Raw genomic sequence first — 15,979 nt, 5'->3', positions numbered from 1 at the left:
AAAAAGAGGATCACAGGGATAGCCCAGCTGATATCAAAAATAGACTTGGTTTCCGTGGCCGTGATCTTGCATGCAGCCTTCGCCAAGTCGGCCTCAAAGTGATGGACCACGCTCGAGCACCCCTCGAAGAGGTGTGGGAATGAAATCCAAACGTCCTATGGAGGCGAATAGCCACAACATCCACCATGCCCCGGCGGCGCTTTCAATCCCCCTCAAGCCCACCGACAAACCCGTAGCTCATTTCCCCCCCACGTTTTACAACACCATCGTCAAGGAGTACGCAACCAAGTACCTTGAGCAGATGCACGCACTCCCAACACCAGACAATATCGCCATGGTCATTGCCAACATGCCACTGCAAAAGTGTAGGGTGTCTGCAGCGTGGAAGTCCCGCGGGTGCTTGTCCGATGTGCTGACAATCGACGCGCGGTGGCCCCGGTCGACCGACCCACACGGTTCAAGCGGTGCCGTGGACGTGGCATTGCCCACCCTGTACGCGGCGCAGAGAGACTGCATGCGCCCTCATGCCGTTGTAGGTCGCCTCGTCCAAGCTCGCCAACAACCAACGACGGCCTCGGACGAGTGTTTGGCACCGACCTCGAGATCAACTACAGCGTCGAGCATGTTCAGTGGTCGTTCAACGACCTCAAACACCGCTATGTGTACCCTTTCAATCAGATTCACAAGGTGTGCCCGTCGATGTGCCGCGTCACTGGAGCCATGTCGATACTTAGGTGCCGATCGGCAACGATGCCCAGGGTTATCCCCAGGCTACATCTGTTACGTTCTCGCTCGTTCCCGAACGACGCATCTACCAGCCGTCGCAAGCTGCCCTGGACGAACTCATGATGCCTCCATCCACACTAACGTTCGAGGCCATTTCACGTACGATTTCTGTCCTGCTCCTTCACGAATATCCATGGCACGGCCATAGAGCTCCAAACGGCATTTTTCAATGTCGTTCCGTTCGACATGGTCGATATTCCAGACCCGAAAGACCAGCACCTCCTTCGACAGCACTTGACGTGCCCCGCGACGCTGCATCTCGTGGGCTTCCTGGCCCATTATCTGTACTGGACGGTTCTGCGACCATTAGCTGAGAAATGCGCCGCCATCCAAGCCAACTCAACCCCCGCCGCAGTGTCGACCAACCAAGCAGACCCGTTACCCCGTCGGTCATCGTCGTCGTCCCCCAGGCGTCGTAATTCTCTTCAGCATCCGTCGACACCCCCTTCCAAACTCATGCCTGCCGACATTGAGCAACTGCTCGTGTCGACCACCGAGTCGTTCGAGTCAATCAAAAAATCGCTGGCTGCGAGCATCCCGACGACCACGACCAAGCCGACACTACCGATGCTGCCGCTGTTTGTGCTCTCGCTACGGGTTGCCATCGACACGATTTTCCGCACGACATATCCCAAATGGATGGACTCGAGTACCCTGCGCATCGAGGTATGTTTTGTCCTCCCGCGCTCGTCCTGGCGCTGACAAGGACCGGTGAAGCCGACGCTGCTGGCATTGAGCAATCGCATGGACGCCATGCTGGACCCCCATGGGTACTACGACCGCATTGGAGCCATCGAAGCGTCAGCCGACGCGATTAATTTCATGAGAACCCACGCATTCAAGATGCAGAAACGACGGGGACCTCGGCTACGTGAAGCGTATTTTGCAATGTCCACAACCATGCAATCCATCATGCCCATGCCGTCTTCGGGAGGGCCTCGACGATTGCTAGTCGAGGGTGGTGGCGGAAACTACCAGAGATCCCGTCAACCATCGCGTTCAAGGACCAAGATATCTTCTCAGAAGGAAGGGCTGCCGTCGTCGCTGTTGTCGCTGGGAAATCGTCTCAAGTTGCTCAAACTGCACGACGATCGGGGGGCGACAGCATGAGATCGATTCCATTGTTTTTGGGGATGCCGTGCGTCAGCCGAAGCACGATCATGCCGGTCACACGTGCACATCTGAAATGACCTGGTGTACACCACCATGAAATGGTTCAAAACATTGTATCGAGCGTTATGGATTAAGGTTGGGCGTGGTTGGCGGCGGCGGCGGCGTCGAGGGCGGCCAAGATGCGAGCGGGGCTACCACGGGCATCCGTGACGAGCTGACGTCCGTCCTTGGTGACAATCTTGCCGGCGGCGTCCAAGAACACAAGGGTCGGGATCGTCTTGACTTCAAACAGTTGCTTCGCCAACACATCCTTTTGCTCGCGGTTCTTGAAAGGCAAGGCGTAGAAAGGCATTTCCCCGTAGTATTCGTCAAACGATGCGTCGTCTTTGTCCGACGACACAAACACAATCGCAACGTCCTTGATATCGTCGTCGACAAATTGGTCGTATGCGTCGCTCAAGAGCGGGGTGAAGCCGCGGCAAGGCGGGCACCAGTGCGCCGAAAAGTAGATGCCAACGTATTTCTTGCCGCCAAGGACTTGTTCCGTTGGGAGCACGCCGTCCTTGGTCTGGAGTTCGGCGCCAAAGTACGTCGTCCACGTCATGGTCGTTGCTGTGCTTGGGGAAAAAAGTCAAAGTGCCCTTCGTGACCATTCTGTCCGGATAATGCGGGTACGTTTTACTCGAGGACGTTCGAGTCGGGAATGTAGGTCCCCTTCCTCCGAAGTCGTCGTCGCCTTCCTGCGAAGTCGAACCACGTTACGTGAAGCGGCCGAGGTTCAAACCTGCGGCAAGGCGTTGCTTGCATGTGCAGGGGATGCTTGTGCTCGTACATTCGTCGATCGGTCCGTGGCCTCTGCAGGCCCAGCCATGCAAGCGGACACAGCGCTGCCACGTGGAGACCTCTGCCGTCATGATTCGTCCTCGATAGGATCCAATCATCCGACGGTATTGGATGCATAGCACCCAAACAACAATGGCAGCACTGCAGCAGGGTTTACGACTGCAGACGTGGGTGGTCGTGGGCCAAGGACACACGAATGTTGTCAACATCTCTTGTGACCATTTTCATCTTGTGGGCCGGCGGCGTGACGCGGGCAGAGTTGGGATGCATCCTCCACCCTCATAGCTCGACGTGAATGAGGAAGGAAAAACGATAGCGTCGACTGTCAATCGCGCGTTGCATTGATGTCGTTCATAAACGAAACACGTTCCGTCGGGAGTATGCAGGTCGTCGTAGCTACACGACTCGAACGGCAGCTCATACGGCAAGCGGCGGTCAGCGCCATGGGGTGGTACTGCGAGAGAAACCCACGGCTTTTTGGACCCTGTACGCAGAGAGAGAAGTCGCCATGAAAACTCGACAGCATTATCCACGCCGCCACCACGTCCGGTTCATAAACATGATGTATTAACGGCGTGCGTCGCCACCCGTGACGAGGGTGGTATACGTGTAGTTGAGGAACTGGTCTTTTGAGCCAGCCCAGACGCCCATCCCGCCCGCGTTTTCCCGACTCCACTTGGTCCACTGCGCCACGACTGCAGGGCTTGGGCCCGGCCCGTACGAACACCCTCGATGAAGGGGGTTCGTCGATTCGGTGCACACGGCAACGACCACTTTGGCCGGCGGCAGGACCGCCATCCACATGGCAAACGTGTCTGTGATTGCAGATTCGTACACGGCCTACGCCATGGATGCACTGAGCCACGTCCACCACCACATGTACGTGTACCTCCGCCTTGCCAACGTCCTTCTCGACGTTGTACGCCATCACATTCACCCAATCAACGAGGGCTTCGACCTGGCGCGGAAAGCACCGGCCCGAGACCGCGGCACATTTGTCCGCGACCGAGTCGTAGTAAAATGCAGCCATGGTCAAGAGCTTACCGCGGGGCTTGAGCGCCTTGGACAGCGCTGCCATGTACTCGACGACATGGTCTTGGTCGTACGTTCCAGCGCGATTCTCATCGTCGACATCGACCCCGTCAAAGTTGAATTTGTCTACCAACGCCACCGCACTCGCCGCAAACGTGTCCATGTCCGTGACTCCCGCGAGTTGATGGTTGTCGGTGTCTCCCCCGATGCTCACAAGCACGTCAATGCAGCGCCTACACAAACGCTGTCAAGCCTTCACGCAAGACGGACGACGTGTCCAGGGCGTGTTGGCCGCGGCACTCGTTTGTCGTTGAAATGCATTCGTACTGTTGTAATGACACAACACATCGACGCAAGGTGGCGTCGTCGCCTTGGAGCGTCAGCGACACCGCGCCGTCCTTGACCAGGGCAAAAGTCATGACAACGTGGGTGACGCCAGGTGGAATGGTCTCGCACCCCCCGACTTCACTGCCCCAATACAGCACCACGCGTGGAGCGTGGCTGCTGTTGTCCGACTGGCACATCGAGTTGTTACCCGACAATGGCCGTCGGGTCATTGCGATGGGTAGCGGTTTTGGCTGAAAGATCGACTGGATCGCGCGGAACATGCCGTCGCCGCTGCCGTAGACGCTCATGCCGCCAGCTGTCTGGGAATACGTTGTCCAGATCGAAATGTCGTCGGATGTTGGCCCAGGGCCGAAGCCACAGTCGGTGCACACGCCAATATTCAACTTCCCCGTGGCATTTTGAAGCTTGGCCTTCCATGGGTCGAGAAACCCTGCGATCGCATCCGCGTATATGTCCTGTACCAAACAACGTCACAACCATCGATCGAAGTGGAGATGCGATGCCCATGTAAATACCGCGGCGTAGACCGCGTCGTCGCTCACGCTGAACGCCATGACTGTAAGCCAGTCCACGACGTGTTGAACCCCTTCGGCAAAGCACCGAGTTCCGCAATTGAGCTTGGTCTTGTCCAGCTCACTGTAATACACATCGTAGCTCAACGTGGCGTTGAGGGCCTTGAGGGAGGCCGACAGCGCGGTCATGTACGAGAGCGTGGACGACGATTTGGACAAGTCATGGACGGTGATGCCGTCGAGTTTGAACTTTGACACAACTGCCGCCGCGTCCGCAGCGACAGTCGACGTGTTGAACATTTTGTCGCCGCCAATCCCGCCCAGTACGTAGATGCATCGCCTGGATCAGCATGTCGTGAGCCGTGGAATACTTGATGTTCGACAGGATGAATGAGCGTACTTGCGAAGGTCGCTGACGCACGACAACACGTCCACGTCGTTGAGCTGGAAGGACTTGGCCGCGAGGTCGGCGTACGTAAGCACAACATGCGTGACGCCTTCGGTGACCTGGCAACCATGTGAGAAGTCTGTCGTCGAACAAAGCTCGATGACGTACGGACGAACAGCCTTGGCGTTGAGATGGAATGTTTTGAATCAATCGCTTGCCTGGAGGAATGACGGGGCACGCAATGTCGCGAGGCGCTAAGGCGTTGGCGGCACTGTCAAACGCTTTTCGGGTCGCGACCTCGGCGGAGTCTTGGAACACGCCAGCGCCGAATAAGACTCCAACGAAAGCACCGGCCAAGAGCACCACTACGATAACACAAGGGAACCGCACATGAGAGATCGTCGTAGCAATCAAATCGAGTGCGTACGCCCCACAGCGATCTCGGCATGACGCTTCTTAAACTTCATGGCACGACAGCACCAGCTATGTGTTGCACACAATGACAAACCGGATATGACAACCGGACGACGACCATGTATCCGTCAAGGCCATGATCGTCCACCGTCAGGCGCACGCGATGGGATAGCTTTGGTCGCATCGTAGTTTGAGCGCCCTGGCGCCTCCATGCGCATGCGCACGTCTTGATGTGAAAGTCCACTCCATGGACGCGCACACGCACACCGATGCCGTTTGATAGCATCGTCCCATTGGCATCGCTGGCGCATCGACAAGCAGAGCCACCGACGTCTCCACGTCAAGGAATACAAAATGCTCCACCAAACTCGTTGACAAGGACCAAGGGTAGCAAAGGTTCCAAACTTGGATCGCCGTGTCGGGTCTAGGCGCGAATGTCAACAGTCCGTGCTAGTGGGTCACATCAGACGACATGTCCAAACTGCACCGTCCAGATCATGTTTCATTCTTGGTTTATTTGTCAATGAACTATGCATTGATGGCGGGGGAAATGCTCGGCGCGTAACCTGCAACGGCAGAAAATGACACACGCGTGTCCTTGTCTTCGTCAAGCAACTTGTTTTTGAACTCGTCGTCCATGACTTCGCTGCCCTCGTTGTTGTCAAACATGCAAAACCACGTCAAGACGATCGTGGCGAGCGAGATGGCGGCAAAGGTGTAGAACGCGCCGGCGTAGCCAAAGCTCGGGTTCTTGACCCACAACGAAAACCCGTACGACCCGATAGACGCCCCCGCTTTGCCCATGGCGGCCGAAAAACCGTGGCACGAACTCCGGATCGCCGTCGGGTACATCTCGGTCGGCATCACGAACGTCGACATGTTGGGCCCAAAGTTGGAGAAGAACAGAGTCAAGCCAAACAGAATCACAAACAGCCACGCCGTCTGCTTGATGTCTTCCCACCAGATCGCGAGCACGAGGAAGATGATGGTCATGACGACCAGCCCCTGCAGCTGGATCAGCTTGCGGCCCATCTTGTTGATGAAGCACACGGCCGTGTAGTACCCCGGCAGCGCCACCAGCGCGATCAGCAAGTTTTGCAGCGCGATCGTCTTGAGGTCGCTCTTGGCGCCAACCACCGACAGGATGCTGGCGCTGAACAGGTTTTGCGCGTAAAACACAATGTCAAACAAGAACCACGTGCCGGCCGTCCCCAACAAACTCTTGCCGTAGTGACGCAGGATGAACGATCACCGCACCTTGGCCACGTGCACGTCGCCAGCCAGCATGTTCTTGTACCCCTCCGTTTCTTCCGCCGTGATGCGAAAGTACACGAGGAACAGCGCGGGCAACACGCCGAAACCAAACAAGACGCGCCACATCACTTCCAGGTCGTGCGCGTTGTCCTGCAGGACGTTCACCATGAGCAGCCCCATGAGGGACGCCGCCGCGAAACCCACCCCCTGCAACGAAAACGTCAGCGCCACGCGCCGGTTGCGGTCCTGGGGAGACGTCGCATCTTCCGACGACGACGCGGCTGCCAAAGGGTACTCGCCGCCGATGCCGAACCCCAGCAGACCGCGCGCAATCACCAAGAACCACAGCGTGTTCACCGCCGACCCGCCGTACGCCGCCGCACACATGATGCCACCCACGATCAGCAACGCACACGTTGCAATCATGCACTTCTTGCGGCCGTACACGTCCCCCAAGAACCCAAACGCCAGCTGGCCCAGCACCGCCCCGATCAACGCCGCCGCCGACACGTTCGACTTCATGCTGGCGTCGTACACCTTGGTCGTGTACTGATGCTCCAGGATCACGTTGATAATGTTGATCACGGACAAGTCGTACGCGTCGTTGAAGAACCCGAGGCCGCGGAGGAAGAACTTGTTGATCATCGCGGTTGCGCTCACGGAAACGAATGTGTTATGTTGAATGCGCGCCGGTGGAATATCGATGATTTGACGTATTGTTCGGCGAAACGTACAAGATCATCTAAATTTCTAACGCAGATTCACATGTGCTCTCCATGCGACTTTGTTGCCAGTGGAGGGAATCTGACGGTGCAACTTGCAAATGTTCGACAACTGCTTGGGGTGGACGTCGACGCGGCTAGAATTGACGGGAAGAGTGGGTTGCAGAGCACCCGCAGTGACATAATTCCATGTTGCTCATGACAGGTTCCGGAGAGGGAAGTTGCTTGGGCAGAATCAATATGGCGGCAACGATGGTGCCAGCAATTCGATCCAAGTGTGAGCCATAAGATTGTTGTTGAGCCAAACGATTGTTATTGACTGCAATGAGAGCTGGCGCCATGTGCACTCGTCCAGGCGACGACAGGACCACATCTCGCGTTCGGTCGGAGGGGCGCCGTGTTTGTACTTTCGTGCCGCGCTGGCGGAAGGCATCGCGTTGAAATACGCCCCAGCCGCATCGATGCGCGATGTTGACGACAGTGGGCAGATCTCGCATCGGTTACATCGGTTTCACCAAAGAGTTTCGCGGGGCGGAAGCGCCATGCCGTCGAGAGCCGAGTCCGCGGACGACGACGACCTGGACGTGTACGAGTCGAATCCTTTCGATGATTCTGTTTGCCTGGAAAAACACGGCGGCAACAATCAAATCTCCGACTCGACATCGTCGACAAAAGCGACGAAACTCAGCACGTTCGACTTTCAAAAGTGGGTTGCACGGAAAGACAAATACGAGCGAGTACTGCAAGCGCTGCAATCGCTCTCGACAGATCGTGCCTCGAATGACACGCAATGGTTTGACTGTGCCGTTGCGTTGGCAGCAACGGATTGCCTGCTCAAAGTTGGTCGAACAGACAAGTGTGACTGCGAAGGGGTATGTTCTGACTGTCTCGGCGTCGTCGAAGCCGCTTGTTACCATGTGCAATGTAGATTTGCCGTGATCCAGAACATGCTGTGTCCAAGCAACGATCGCGCTGCCAGTGTCCAGCTCCAAAATGCTCCATTTGCAACCGGTGCATCGGCACGACAGTTGGTACGTCAGGGTCACCCTTGTGCCACTTCAGATCAAGGTTTGCGCAGGCGTGATCACGGAAAAGATGCAAGAAATTATGCGACTTTACCGCGGGAAATCGCACGACAGTGATTTGGAAATAGCGCAGCAAGTCGCCGACATGGGGGAAGGACAGCTCTTGAACAGCGTCAAAATCACCGGACTCGCCATGCGGATGGCCAAGTCAGTGTTGGCGCAGTGCAGTGTGCAGCTTGGACCCGATCAAGCCAAAATTCAGCGCCCTTGTTCGTGTCCGATGCGCTCGTTGGGTAAATTTGACGCCGCGTTCATCGTTCGTAAATTCTCTCGGCAGGCGATCACTGGGTGCGGTGGACGAAAGCCAACCATTCATTCAACAAAGTGCGGCTATCGGAGACGCAAGCGAAGAAGTTTGGAGGCGCCACACGACAGTTGATGGAATTCATGGAAGACGAGAACGTGTATTTGCTCACAATTAAGTGGCGCGTGGCTGCCAAGCCTCAGAAAGGCGACACAGCAAAAATTGCAGCTCGTCGGTGCCTCTCAGCAGACGAAAAGAAGCTCAATGTGGTATGTCTGGAACGTTTTCTTGGCTCGTTCATGCCATGGATGGTTGGCAGGTGTTCAAAGCGCTTTGCAAGAAGTACTGGATGCAAGCACAACACCGAGTGGTCGAGTTGTTGCGTGAGAAGATCGAAGCCATGACAAAATGCGCTGGCGACAAGGGCGATGATCGGAGGCCGTCCAAGTCTGTGACCGAGATGGAGACAAGCGTGTTGACCAACATAGGCGTCAAACGAATCATCCAATGGGTAGAAGACGACAAAGAAGCCGTGCAGGCCAAGGAGGACGAGGCTCAAAAGGAGAAGCAAGAGGAAGGCGCGGTGGCCCACAACGTATGCACTCCTGCAAGAGTTGGTACAGCACACACGCCCACCCCTGACTATGTAGGCGTGGGTCAAGCGAAAGGATCGATTGCGGGTGAGAATCCCCGTGTCGCCAACAAACAGAGGAAGTGCAATCAAGCCGATGTGGAAACCGCCGCGATTTGACTTTAGCGCTGGGGGCGTTGTCCGTCCGAAAAAGATGGACATGCCATCGTGCGCGGTAGACCTCATGCGAAACAGTGGCCTCAAATATGTCCACGCGATGTCGGAGGGGTTCCAAGGTCGGGGGGGCGATCTAGACAAGTGCCGCGAAGTGCTCATCAAGCAGGGACACGTGTACAAAAGCAATTTCAACGTCGACGACCCGGACAGTGCGTTTTCCGAAGATCGGTACGTTAAGCCCGACCAGCAGAGACAAACCCTTTGCCATTCCGTTGGAACCAGGTACCATTTTGAGAAGCAAGCCAAGAAAGGCGCGGGAAATGTTGTTGTCGGGGGGGTGACGCGCGAGGAAGGCAGCAAAGAATCGTATGCGCTTTGGATTGCGGCAAAAGCTCGACGAGACAAAGCCGTTGCGTTCCTACAACACATTACAAAACCAAAAGACTTGGAGCCCGAAGAGTCCCCGGCCACACGGTGGCGGGACGTCGGCCAAGCACTCAAGGGCGTTGATCGGGTATATCTCTCTCTCTCCACGGTGAATCGACGCTTCCGGCCAGTTGTTGAATGCTGCCTTTGCCACGTCACGACGAACAAGCTTGCCGTGTGTCTCACGCGATGTGAATGGTGATTTGTAGTCGCTGCTGACGGCATGGATGTCGTGGTCGGACGGGTTTATGTCCCAAGGACGGTGCCGCGTATTATGGGAAAGCTTTCCGCCGATTGCGTGTGACGTTCACTCGACGTCGTCGGCGATCCGCGATATCTTTCTCAAGTTGCTCCATCGAAAGGAAGTGGACTACAAGGAGGCGTTCTTGGCGTTTGCAAATCGTAAACACATTCAAGCTGTCAAAGCAGGCGTGGCCGAAGACATGAACGACGAAGACAAACTCCAAACTTATGCGCAACTTAGTGCCAAAGAGTTTACCAAATTCTTGGCCACGCTCGGGATTCTCTTGCAGCCCGAAGAATGCGATCGCATCGTCGAGTACTTTGATGCAAACGGTGACGGCACCATCACCATGCAGGCATGCAACTCTCGTAAAGCACGACGGGGATGCCACGTTTAAACGGTTGCACTAGGAATTTCTGGCCGTGACAGGTGACAAGCGCCTCACCCAGTGCCATGGAGACACCGAGTTGGCGCTCAAGGACGTGTGCATGTGGGAAACCGTGTGCCACGAATGCGGCATGTTGAATGCGTTCCAAATGGTGGTGAACTTGAAGAAGGACAAGCAACGTGTGAGAGCCGAACTACCTGCGCATGTCAAGCGTCGGCAGCTGAGTCAATTTCAATGCCATCCCGTACTCAACATGCGCGAAGTCAAGGAGCAAGCTCCGTACGCGTGTGACTATGCGGTACGCACGTGCCTCGTCGAAATGCATGCACAATGGACTCTCTCGAGTCCAGGGATGGACACCGGACAAAGCGCAAGATTGCGTATCCAAGCTAGACCTGTGGTCCGTTAAAAACCGCGAGCGACAAGCGCTTCAACGTTTGGTCACCCAAGGTAGACTATGTGTGTCGTGTAACCCAACATGATGGCGTGTGTGTGCAGGCTCTCCACCGGAAGCGCCGACGCTATTCAAAGACGATGACGCGACGTTGGACCCGACAACAATGCTGCTGTTGCGTTGGCATCCGCCTCCAGTCCACGGCAACAACGGCGCTGCGTTTTACATGTTGGAAACGTCTGGAGCTGGTGCTCGTCGCCCCACACCATGGGAATCAAGTTGGCTCACGAGGCACTTTCATAGAGGGGTCGGCAACGTACAAGCAGAACGTATTTCGCACACTCGTGCGCGACCCGCAAGACTTTCACGACAATCAGGGCGAACCTCGATACCACTTTGTCGTCACCGGCCTCACGCCCAACACAAAATACGCCATGCGACTACGTGCGTTGAATGCGTTCGGCGCTGGTCCTTATACGTTTGGGTACACCACCCACGTTGGAATGTTGCGCGGTCTTAGCGTACTGACGACAGGTACTTTACGACCGTCCCCTCGGCGCCCCCTGCCCCTATTTCGACCCGAGTGACGTGGAATAGCATCCACCTCAGCTGGAACACATCCATTTGGTACGTTCGCCAGCAGTCACGATGACAGCACTCTAAATTGCTCACGTGAAGGTACGAAACACAACTCAAGGAACTGCGGCAAGTGTTTGATGAAGCGGATGTTGACCACAACGGCGAGATTTCCCGCGACGAATTTGTTGAGGAAATTGAAAAACGAAAGCCACGTGTGCTCGAATTCCTGCAAAAGACGACGGTTGCGACGGCAGACGCGACAGGTCCGTGGAGGAAGCGTGGCCTCTCAGCCGTTGACGGCGACACTTTTGTCAGGGGTGCCACTGAGCATGTTTGACCTGATTGAGACCAACGACAGCAATTCAATTTCGTGGCAAGAGTTTGTCCAAATGTTTCAAGCATCGATCGATTGGGACACAGCGGATAAACCGACAAAGCCTTCCGGCAGCGGTCCGCCGTCCACGGTGGCGTCCAAGCAGCGAGGGGCCGCTGTCCGAGTCAACCGAACGCGATACGTGCTCAAGCAGTGCGTCGACGAAGTTGCCGGCACATACTCGGAAATATACCGAGGCACCAAGCCGTATTTTGTTGTGCTTGGTCTGGCCGCAGGCACGGCGTACCAATTTCGCGTGCAATCGCTCAACGAAGACGACGTGGCGTCGCTCCACAGGTCTACATGACATGGATCACGTTGACGTCCCTGACATGCCAATGTAGTGCGGCGACGGTGGTGCATACCGCTCTGACGACCCCGCAGGCGCCGGTCGTGACCACGTTAGGAGACTCTAGTGTGACGTTGCAGTGGGCCGAAGGAAGTGCGCAGGCCAGCGACCAGTTGACGTTGGCTCAAAAAACAAAACGCATGAAGAAGGGCGCAGTGCTGGACGATACCGTCCACCGCATGCTGAAAGAATGGGCAAAGGAGACAAATGTCGACTCTCCGACCATTGACTTTGCCGGAAAGTTCAAGCGGTGCGGCTTGCATGACGAATCAAGTCGGATCTCATGGCACGTCGCTGCTGTAGCTACGACGCCGACGGTAGCGGGTACATCGAGTTATCCGAGTTTAAAACGCTGTTGACTGAACTGGGCGTGTCTCCAACTCCGGACCGCGTCCAAGCGTATTTGACGGAATTCGACACCAACAACGACGGCAAGATTTCGTTTGAAGAGTTTAAAACGTGGTGGAACAAGGACGATGTCGAGTATGTCCTCAAGCGGTCATCGTCGTCATCGACAGACACGTCCGTCGTGTGCTATCGAGGCCCTGGCACGACAACTACCATCGCGGGTCTTACACCCAACACGCGCTATGTGTTTCGGCTTCGACATGTCGGTTCCCATGCAACGTCCGGTTTGAGCCCAGCATTGTCGGTCATGACGTTGCCGAGGCTACCGTCACCGGTACTCGATCGAGCTGGACTGTCATGCCACGGGTTGATTCTCCCAACAGGTCGGCGTGATCGAAGCGCTGTCGACAAAATTAAGAGTGAAGTGGCACTCGGGAGCGTATGGCGCCGATCGCTTTCTTGTCGAGTACAAATGGGCTGAAAGTTTGGACGCGAAGAAGACGGCCAAGCCACTTGCTGCAATCACGTCCAAGGACACTTGGGTTGTGGGCTACGAGGGCCACGACACGGTCGCGACGTTGGTGGGACTTGCTGCCAATTGCGTGTACCGAATTCGAGTGCGCGCATCCAACGCAGACCGAGGTTGGAGTAACTATGGAAGCATCACGGAAGCATGCACGTGTGCGAAAGATCCATCGATGAAGCCATCGGCGGCCGCCGAACGGTTGACGAATTTGGTGGCAAGGTAGTGCTGACGGACAACGTAGGTTCAAAGTCGAAGTGGGCGGTCCAGGGCAGATGGTGGTCGGAGACACGATTTTGTTCACAGAGCGGTTGTATTTGGGCGACAAGGGCAAGGTCATGGAGGACGAAGAGCGGCGCGGAAAGTCCAAGTCGTCCCATGGAGGCACGGCATCGCTTACTAACACTTGTGGTCATGATGGTCGGCGTTTCGATAGGCCAAGAGTGTGTCGGTGAGCGAACAATCGCAGCCAGAGTGACCAAAGTTGTCGTGGATGCATTCGCGGTGCGGACGGTCGTGATGCTCGAAGTCGTTTGGTCCACTGTACTCTTTTACGACCCAATGCAGCAGAAAACGATGGCGGCCACGGCTACACTACAGCCAGACATAAAGATTGCTCGCGGGGAAGCGTCCATACTCAAGTACGAAGCGTTTCGATTGCCATGGCAGGACGAAGTCGCCCGGAATCCCCACGTCGCGATGAAAGGAGCGGGGTCAGGATGGGAGACCTGGCAAGAGGCAAATGCCAAGGACACTTGACAATGCATGGATCTTTAATATGAACGTTTAGCGGACAAGGTGTTCACTTTGTCCACGAGAAGCTGGAGGTTGGAGTAGAAGAGGTGGCAGCGAATGGGCATTTCGAGCTCGTAGAACGGATTCTTGAGCACGTAGTCTGCGTACAACTCGTAGATTTGGCGCAACACAGCCTCCAACTCGACGCTTGATATGTTGGGGAGTGCCGTGATGAAGAACTTTGTCCCTGTCAGCGTCTGGAAACATTGCAACCGGAACGAGTCCGTGTCCATGGACACAATTCCTTTGGACGCCACAGGCGCAGCCAGCGCTGCGATGGCATGGATGCTGTGAAACGTGGACCCAAGGCGCAAGCGATCATTGCTGCTAATCTTGGGTGCGTCCGAACTCAGGTCTTGTTGGTACACAACCCCTCCCGCCTTGTTGATCACAAACAAAGACAGCAGCATGCCGGCGGACAGTGTGCTGATGAGGAACACAAGGATATCCGGATAAAACACAACGTCGTCCGGGATATCCGGAGACGCATCATGCCCCGGTCGTAAAGTTGCCAAACGGCGCCGCCGTAAGGCCAGACCAAGAAGTCGATGAAGCATCGCTTGGTAAGGTTCCTCTGTCCACGCCTTCTTGGAGTATTTGACAATTGTTCGACCGGGTCATTGGGCATGACACCGCCAAGCCCATTTGGAGCTTGCAAAACGACGACGACGCGCCTGGTCAACCAGGCGAGGGGGACCGAGCCTCTGCAACGACACCGACGTAAGAACGTCATTAGGACACTGGCTCAATATCGACACAGCCAACGTCGAGCTACGAATGGCACATTGCACGAATTCACATGTACCATATTGGACCATGCGAACCCTCCACACATTCCAAAGTTGACATCGTCCGTGACTTGGACAAACGAGTTGAAAGTGTCCTTGTCTTCGTCAACTTGTTCTTGAACTTATCATCCATCATTGTTGTTGTCAAACATGCAAAACAACATCAAGACGAGCGAGATGGCGGCAGAGGAGTTGAAGGTGCCTCCAAATCTCGGGTTGTTGACCCACAACGAAAACTTGTACGACCCGAAGGGCCCCCTTGCCTTGCCTGTCGTGGCCGAAAACCCGTAGCATGAACACCGGATCGCCGTCGGGCACGCTTCGGTCGGCATCACGAACGCTGACATGTTGGGCTCGAGGCGCCTTCTACGCCTTTTGCCTCCATCTCGTTCGACACCATCGTCTTGACGTGATTCTGCATGTTTGACAACAACGAGCACACAAGATGCCGCCCACGAACAGCAATATACACAAGACACTGCCCACGATCACAGCAACGCACACGTTGCAATCATGCACTTCTTGCGGCCGTACACGTCCCCCAAGAACCCAAACGCCAGCTGGCCCAGCACCGCCCCGATCAACGCCGCCGCCGACACGTTCGACTTCATGCTGGCGTCGTACACCTTGGTCGTGTACTGATGCTCCAGGATCACGTTGGTGATGTTGATCACGGACAAGTCGTACGCGTCGTTGAAGAACCCGAGCCCACGGAGGGAAAACGTGTAGATCAACATACATCTGTACCTGTTCGTTCGAGACGACTGAATTACCTGCGGTCCCCTTGAGGGGATGTATTCGATATGCGTTGTTCAGACAGGGAAGTTGTCATTGCTGCCTTGGTGGCCCTTGCATTCACCCAGCGACGACTCGAATGTCGGAGGTCTGTTTGCCTCGAACAACGGCGAGCTCTCCATTGCAATCATCCGAGGGGGTACTTGGGTGGCCCGACATCTGAACAAAACTCAATCGCTGCAGACTGTCGGAATGGCCGTTGATCATGTATATACGTTCAAAGGATGACGAGGCTGCCTCCCGACAGCCCAGGCAGTTTCCGGCGCAAATGGCGCCGGCTCGCTCGGTGGACCCTGAAGCAAGCCATGGCTCAAGACGTGTTGCGGAGTGGAGGCGCCAGCGACGTAGTGGCTCTGTCGTATCCAGCGAATCGCCTGCGACGTCGCCCACCAGATGGGTTGTGCTGCCAGGTGATTCTCGATCAGCGCTTCTGATACTGTTGCATCGACAAAATACCAGCCACGCAAGACACGTAACATTTCATTTTT

At 55.8% G+C, this 15,979-nt stretch overlaps 8 protein-coding genes across 8 annotated transcripts; 2 read left to right on the top strand and 6 right to left on the bottom strand.

Moving 5' to 3' along the window:
* Positions 1–48: 48 nt before the first annotated feature.
* On the top strand, positions 49–2,535 carry H310_11634 (hypothetical protein). Its single transcript, XM_008878363.1, has 5 exons — positions 49–492; positions 537–687; positions 735–885; positions 935–1,452; positions 1,504–2,535. Exons 1-5 carry the CDS (start codon positions 71–73, stop codon positions 1,894–1,896), a joined length of 1,635 nt encoding a protein of 544 aa, XP_008876585.1. The 5' UTR covers positions 49–70; the 3' UTR covers positions 1,897–2,535.
* H310_11635 (hypothetical protein) lies at positions 1,770–2,530 on the bottom strand. Its single transcript, XM_008878364.1, has one exon. The coding sequence runs from the start codon at positions 2,501–2,503 to the stop codon at positions 2,030–2,032; it is 474 nt and encodes a 157-aa protein (XP_008876586.1). The 5' UTR covers positions 2,504–2,530; the 3' UTR covers positions 1,770–2,029.
* Positions 2,536–3,254: 719 nt separating the features above from the next.
* Positions 3,255–5,520, bottom strand: H310_11633 (hypothetical protein). Its single transcript, XM_008878362.1, has 7 exons — positions 5,450–5,520; positions 5,191–5,387; positions 5,035–5,141; positions 4,638–4,974; positions 4,102–4,577; positions 3,632–4,007; positions 3,255–3,582 (listed from the first exon to the last, which is right to left on the bottom strand). Exons 1-7 carry the CDS (start codon positions 5,487–5,489, stop codon positions 3,310–3,312), a joined length of 1,806 nt encoding a protein of 601 aa, XP_008876584.1. The 5' UTR covers positions 5,490–5,520; the 3' UTR covers positions 3,255–3,309.
* A 444-nt stretch (positions 5,521–5,964) lies between these two features.
* On the bottom strand, positions 5,965–7,335 carry H310_11632 (hypothetical protein; the record flags this gene model as incomplete). The annotated part of the gene is made up of 2 exons (XM_008878361.1): positions 5,965–6,657; positions 6,694–7,335. The coding sequence occupies 2 exons, from the start codon at positions 7,333–7,335 to the stop codon at positions 5,965–5,967; spliced, it is 1,335 nt and encodes a 444-aa protein (XP_008876583.1).
* A 592-nt stretch (positions 7,336–7,927) lies between these two features.
* Positions 7,928–14,328, top strand: H310_11631 (hypothetical protein). Its single transcript, XM_008878360.1, has 20 exons — positions 7,928–8,284; positions 8,341–8,443; positions 8,491–8,730; positions 8,775–9,010; positions 9,061–9,336; positions 9,392–9,717; positions 9,772–10,003; positions 10,125–10,514; positions 10,570–10,845; positions 10,898–10,997; positions 11,046–11,189; positions 11,245–11,425; positions 11,476–11,568; positions 11,620–11,783; positions 11,836–12,190; positions 12,238–12,492; positions 12,546–12,924; positions 12,974–13,314; positions 13,358–13,497; positions 13,550–14,328. Exons 1-20 carry the CDS (start codon positions 7,955–7,957, stop codon positions 13,870–13,872), a joined length of 4,884 nt encoding a protein of 1,627 aa, XP_008876582.1. The 5' UTR covers positions 7,928–7,954; the 3' UTR covers positions 13,873–14,328.
* On the bottom strand, positions 13,851–14,350 carry H310_11630 (hypothetical protein). The gene has a single exon (XM_008878359.1). The coding sequence runs from the start codon at positions 14,316–14,318 to the stop codon at positions 13,887–13,889; it is 432 nt and encodes a 143-aa protein (XP_008876581.1). The 5' UTR covers positions 14,319–14,350; the 3' UTR covers positions 13,851–13,886.
* A 471-nt stretch (positions 14,351–14,821) lies between these two features.
* H310_11629 (hypothetical protein) lies at positions 14,822–15,043 on the bottom strand (the record flags this gene model as incomplete). The annotated part of the gene is made up of 1 exon (XM_008878358.1): positions 14,822–15,043. The coding sequence occupies one exon, from the start codon at positions 15,041–15,043 to the stop codon at positions 14,822–14,824; it is 222 nt and encodes a 73-aa protein (XP_008876580.1).
* A 141-nt stretch (positions 15,044–15,184) lies between these two features.
* H310_11628 (hypothetical protein) lies at positions 15,185–15,619 on the bottom strand (the record flags this gene model as incomplete). The annotated part of the gene is made up of 1 exon (XM_008878357.1): positions 15,185–15,619. The coding sequence occupies exon 1, from the start codon at positions 15,431–15,433 to the stop codon at positions 15,185–15,187; it is 249 nt and encodes an 82-aa protein (XP_008876579.1). The 5' UTR covers positions 15,434–15,619.
* Between the last annotated feature and the right edge of the window lie 360 nt (positions 15,620–15,979).

This window comes from Aphanomyces invadans, assembly GCF_000520115.1.
Source record: "Aphanomyces invadans strain NJM9701 unplaced genomic scaffold supercont1.33, whole genome shotgun sequence".
NCBI lineage: Eukaryota > Oomycota > Saprolegniomycetes > Saprolegniales > Verrucalvaceae > Aphanomyces > Aphanomyces invadans.
The sequence above is the reverse complement of the archived record's forward strand: the minus strand, read 5'-3'. Positions and strand labels throughout refer to the sequence as shown.

Excerpts from the sequence above, each read along its gene's own strand:
- H310_11634 (XM_008878363.1), top strand. The coding sequence starts at position 71 with ATGCAGCCTTCGCCAAGTCGGCCTCAAAGTGATGGACCACGCTCGAGC. Across the intron at positions 493-536 it reads GACGTGGCATTGCCCACCCT|GTCGCCTCGTCCAAGCTCGC; the intron begins GTACGCGGCGCA and ends ATGCCGTTGTAG. Across the intron at positions 688-734 it reads CTTTCAATCAGATTCACAAG|GTGCCGATCGGCAACGATGC; the intron begins GTGTGCCCGTCG and ends GTCGATACTTAG.
- H310_11635 (XM_008878364.1), bottom strand. The coding sequence starts at position 2,503 with ATGACGTGGACGACGTACTTTGGCGCCGAACTCCAGACCAAGGACGGC.
- H310_11633 (XM_008878362.1), bottom strand. The coding sequence starts at position 5,489 with ATGAAGTTTAAGAAGCGTCATGCCGAGATCGCTGTGGGGC. Across the intron at positions 4,975-5,034 it reads TGCGTCAGCGACCTTCGCAA|GCGATGCATCTACGTACTGG; the intron begins GTACGCTCATTC and ends ATGCTGATCCAG. Across the intron at positions 4,578-4,637 it reads ACGACGCGGTCTACGCCGCG|GACATATACGCGGATGCGAT; the intron begins GTATTTACATGG and ends TGTTTGGTACAG.
- H310_11631 (XM_008878360.1), top strand. The coding sequence starts at position 7,955 with ATGCCGTCGAGAGCCGAGTCCGCGGACGACGACGACCTGGACGTGTAC. Across the intron at positions 8,444-8,490 it reads GTGCATCGGCACGACAGTTG|GCGTGATCACGGAAAAGATG; the intron begins GTACGTCAGGGT and ends AGGTTTGCGCAG. Across the intron at positions 10,004-10,124 it reads CACTCAAGGGCGTTGATCGG|TCGCTGCTGACGGCATGGAT; the intron begins GTATATCTCTCT and ends GGTGATTTGTAG.
- H310_11630 (XM_008878359.1), bottom strand. The coding sequence starts at position 14,318 with ATGCTGCTGTCTTTGTTTGTGATCAACAAGGCGGGAGGGGTTGTGTAC.